Source organism: Triticum dicoccoides, chromosome 7B, assembly GCF_002162155.2.
Source record: "Triticum dicoccoides isolate Atlit2015 ecotype Zavitan chromosome 7B, WEW_v2.0, whole genome shotgun sequence".
Taxonomy (NCBI): Eukaryota; Viridiplantae; Streptophyta; class Magnoliopsida; order Poales; family Poaceae; genus Triticum; species Triticum dicoccoides.
In genome coordinates this window covers 395035118-395038918 of record NC_041393.1, presented here as the reverse complement: position 1 = coordinate 395038918, position 3801 = coordinate 395035118, and the positions used below count along the sequence as shown (strand labels likewise).

The 3801-nt window shown below is 54.9% G+C and overlaps 1 protein-coding gene across 1 annotated transcript; it reads right to left on the bottom strand.

Annotated features, from left to right (window-relative positions):
• Window positions 1–1319: 1319 nt before the first annotated feature.
• LOC119335749 (purine-uracil permease NCS1-like) lies at window positions 1320–3301 on the bottom strand. The gene has a single exon (XM_037607834.1). It carries the CDS (start codon window positions 3212–3214, stop codon window positions 1544–1546), a length of 1671 nt encoding a protein of 556 aa, XP_037463731.1. The 5' UTR covers window positions 3215–3301; the 3' UTR covers window positions 1320–1543.
• Between the last annotated feature and the right edge of the window lie 500 nt (window positions 3302–3801).

Sequence of the window (3801 nt, the reverse complement as noted above, 5' to 3'; positions counted from 1 at the left end):
CTTTCCACCTTTTGTTAACACGCCTTTCATCTCACAAAGATCAGAATGTATAAGCTCTAGTGGCGCAAAGTCTCTTGCCTCTGCAGCCTTATGGGACTTGCGAGGTTGCTAGCTTGCACACATACTTGATACTTGGAGCCTTTGACAGTAGGGATTTTCAGAATTACATTCATATTGGCTAGCCGCGTCATCAACTAAAGTTAATATGACAAAGTGTTGAATGCCAAATATCAGACTCATTATTGTGGCAAACATATTATTAATAACTGTAGTGCAAATATCTGACAAAGATAGGCGGAACAAGCCTCCACACCCATAGCCTTTTCCAACAAGTTGTCCAAACTTGGAAATTACAACTTTATTGGACTCAAAACCCAACTTAAAACCATCTCGATATAAACGGGAACCACTGACGAGATTCTTATTGACGGACGACACATGATGAATGTTCTTCAGACGCACGGTCTTCCCGAAGTAAACTTCAGATCAACCGTACCGACACCTCGAACAATGGCATGTGAACCATTCCCCGTCAGCACAGGAGAAGTCCCTGTGGCCTGGTAAGAAGAAAACATGAAAGCGTCAGCACAAACATGTACATTTGCACCTGTGTCAATTAACCAATCAGGGGATTGAAATACTGAAAGGATGGTAGGGAAAATACCGTATCCAGATTCCTTCATATTAGTATCACCGATAACAACATTAGCAGACTTGCCGCTCTTCTCATGTTCGCGTTGCTCAAAGCCGTGGCATCTCGTAGAGATCGCCAGAGAATGAGAGGTGTGCAGGGAATATGGTGGCCGCCGTGACCGGAGTAGTCCATGGCGCCAGGCTTTGGCCGCCGCGGCCAGGTTGATCAGCGACGCAAGGCGTTGGCCGCCGCGGTCCTATGTTGGTGTAGTGGTGGTGTGGTTGCTATCATGCATCATATACCGTATGACATTGTATGGTCCATCTTAACTCTTTTTCTTATGAATCTGATACATAACTCTCTATGGTGTATCCTAAAAAAGGCATTAACCATTGTAATTAGACCTCATCGTTGGAGCTCCAAACATACATACATGATTCCTACAAAAATCCTACAAACAAATGAGGCCTGAGACTGATGCATGCTTCGTTAATCCCAAGGTACTCCCTTCGTTCTTTTTATAAGACGTTTTGAACAGCTGACATTGTATAGTTTTGGACATCGTCTGAATTGTCTAAACGTCTTGTAAAAGTGAAAAGAGGGAGTAACAACATTATGCGCTTTGGCTCTGTGGCAAAGAAAAATACATGTAGGCCACACTCAAGAGTAGGATCTACTGGGGTAATTCACGCAGAAATACTACCATCTCATTCCAAAAATAAATAAATAGCTGAACCATGTATATATTCAACGTACATACAGTAGCATGTTGTCTCACAAAATAAATGTAGGCATATAAACTCTATCCCACTGTTTATGAGATGTATATGGAGGCACTTTCTTGTTTGCTTATTACTAGTAGTCTTGTCAGTAAATATTGTTGTATGTAGTGTCATTCTGAGACCCGCTCTAGTAGGAGTATGAAGTGGCACGACTGTACTGTCGTTTCACTTCAACCCCTCTCCGGAGACGCAGCAGGGAGTAGACGGCGCCGGCGATGAAGAAACTGACGAACCAGGCATTGTCATAGGCCACGACGAGTGCCTTGGACATTGTCGGCAGCACCCCGACCTTGTGCAAGAACCCCGGCATGACGGCGGCGAATCCTGCCGCCATCGCCACCATCGCGGCAACGTTGAAGCCGCCCTGGAAGTAGTACGCGCTGTCGGCTTCCTCCGAGTAGAGCGCGTCGACGTCCAACGCGGTACGCCGCACTATATAGTGATCGGCGAGCACGACGCCTCCGATGGGCCCCATGAGCGCCGCATTTCCCAGCAGCCAGGTGAAGACGAAGCTCTCGCTGGAGCCGAGCAGCCGCCACGGCTGCAAGGCGATGCCGAGCAGCGCCGTGGCGAGCGCGCCCTTGGCGAATGTAAATGTCTGCGGCGCGAGCGCGACGAGGGTGTTCGCCGGCGCGACGACATTGGCGGCGATGTTGGTGGTGATGATGGCGAGGGTGATGCCGAAGATGGCGAGGACCCTGGTGGCGGGCCCGCCGATGCGGCTGAGAAGCTCGATGGGGTCGGAGATGACCTGACCGAAGATGGCCTCGGTGGAGGAGGTTATGGCGAGGCCGGCGAAGGTGAACATGCCCATGAACAGCGGCAGCCCGATCTGTCCGAGCACCTGGTCCGTCTGGCTCCGGGCGTACCGCGCGAAATCCGGGATGTTGATGGACACCGTCGACCAGAAACTGATGTTGGCGGTGAGCGCCGGGAAGAAGAGCTGCCAGAAGTCGCCGCCGACCAGCCGCGGCGGAAGCGAGAGGATGGGCCCGAAGCCGCCGGCAGAGACGTAGGCCCAGGCCAGCAACGCGGAGGTGAGCGCCACGAGCACCGGTGCTGCGTACTTCTCAAGCTTGCGGATGCCGTCCATACCGCGCATGATGACAACGAGCTGCGCGGCCGAGAAGACGAGGAGGCACGCGATCTCGAGCGGCGAGGCCCCGAGGCCGGGCACCGGCTTCAGCAGCGGCGCGTGGGTCTTGAGCCACGCCGGCAGGAGGAGGAAGATGGCTCTGCCGCCGATCCACGACTCGATCCCGAACCACCCGCAGCCGATGACCGCGCGGACGACAGCCGGGACGTGCGCGCCGTGAACCCCGAAGGCGGCGCGCGCGAGCACCGGGAACGGCAGCCCGTGCGTGACGGCCGGCGCGGCCGTGAGCACGAGCGTGGCGAGCACGATGAGGTTGGCGAGCGTGACGGTGGCTACGCCCTGGATCGCCGACATGCCGAGGTCGACGAGGCTGCCGGCGAGGTAGTAGGCCGGCACGCCGACGACGAGGCCCACCCAGAGGCTGGCCAGGTCGAAGCCCGTCATGGTGCGTTCCGACTTGGGCGTCGGGGCCAGGTCGTCCGATCCACCCGACCCAAGCCTGGGGCACACGGGCATGATCCTCCTGGCCGTGCCGCCGCCGCGAGTGAGGTGCAGAGGCGCGATCCCGGCTGGCGGCCCACGCGGGAGCAGAGGCAGCCGCGGCGGCGAGGTGGAGACGGCGAGGAGGTGGTGCAGCTGCAGGTGGTGAGCGGAATGCCGTGCGGCGAGCGCTCGGGACAGGGCCATGGACACGGCGGCCATCGTGTCGTGTCGTGGTGGTAGTGGCCGCACCGCGCAAGCAGAGAAAAATGGAGCAGGGGAAGGAACGAGAGGAGGGTGTGGCGCGAAATGTTGCTGGACTCGAGTGTTTGCAAACGGGGGGAGGTGATAAGGGGAGGGGCACGTGTTACGTGCAGCGGGGCCTGCGTCCGAGGAGCCGAAACCTGGTTGGTCGCACTGCTGGTTACAGTACCGACGGGCCATCGCCTCCGGCAAAAGATCAAATTCGTTTTTTGTTAGGCAAAGTCAAGGTGGCCATGCCTCACCACGCAACAAAAAAAGAGAGACTGTGGCCATCTTCCCACAGTTTCATTGTAAAAGATAATCCTTCTAAAAATATACTAAAATGTATCACCACAGATACAGTGAAAGGAGATATATTTTTTTTTTTTGCTAATGAGATACAGTGAAAGGATATGAAGAGTGACCTCGTCACTGCGGCACATACGCCCGCTGGCCCGAGTGCTACATCTCTCATGAGTGGTTAAACGCTTCGGTGGTGCACTCTGCTCCATCCAAGAAGATACGCCCGGAATCATCGATAACATCAAAGTCATCAACCGCTTGGA

Excerpts from the sequence above, each read along its gene's own strand:
- LOC119335749 (XM_037607834.1), bottom strand. The coding sequence starts at position 3,214 with ATGGCCGCCGTGTCCATGGCCCTGTCCCGAGCGCTCGCCGCACGGCAT.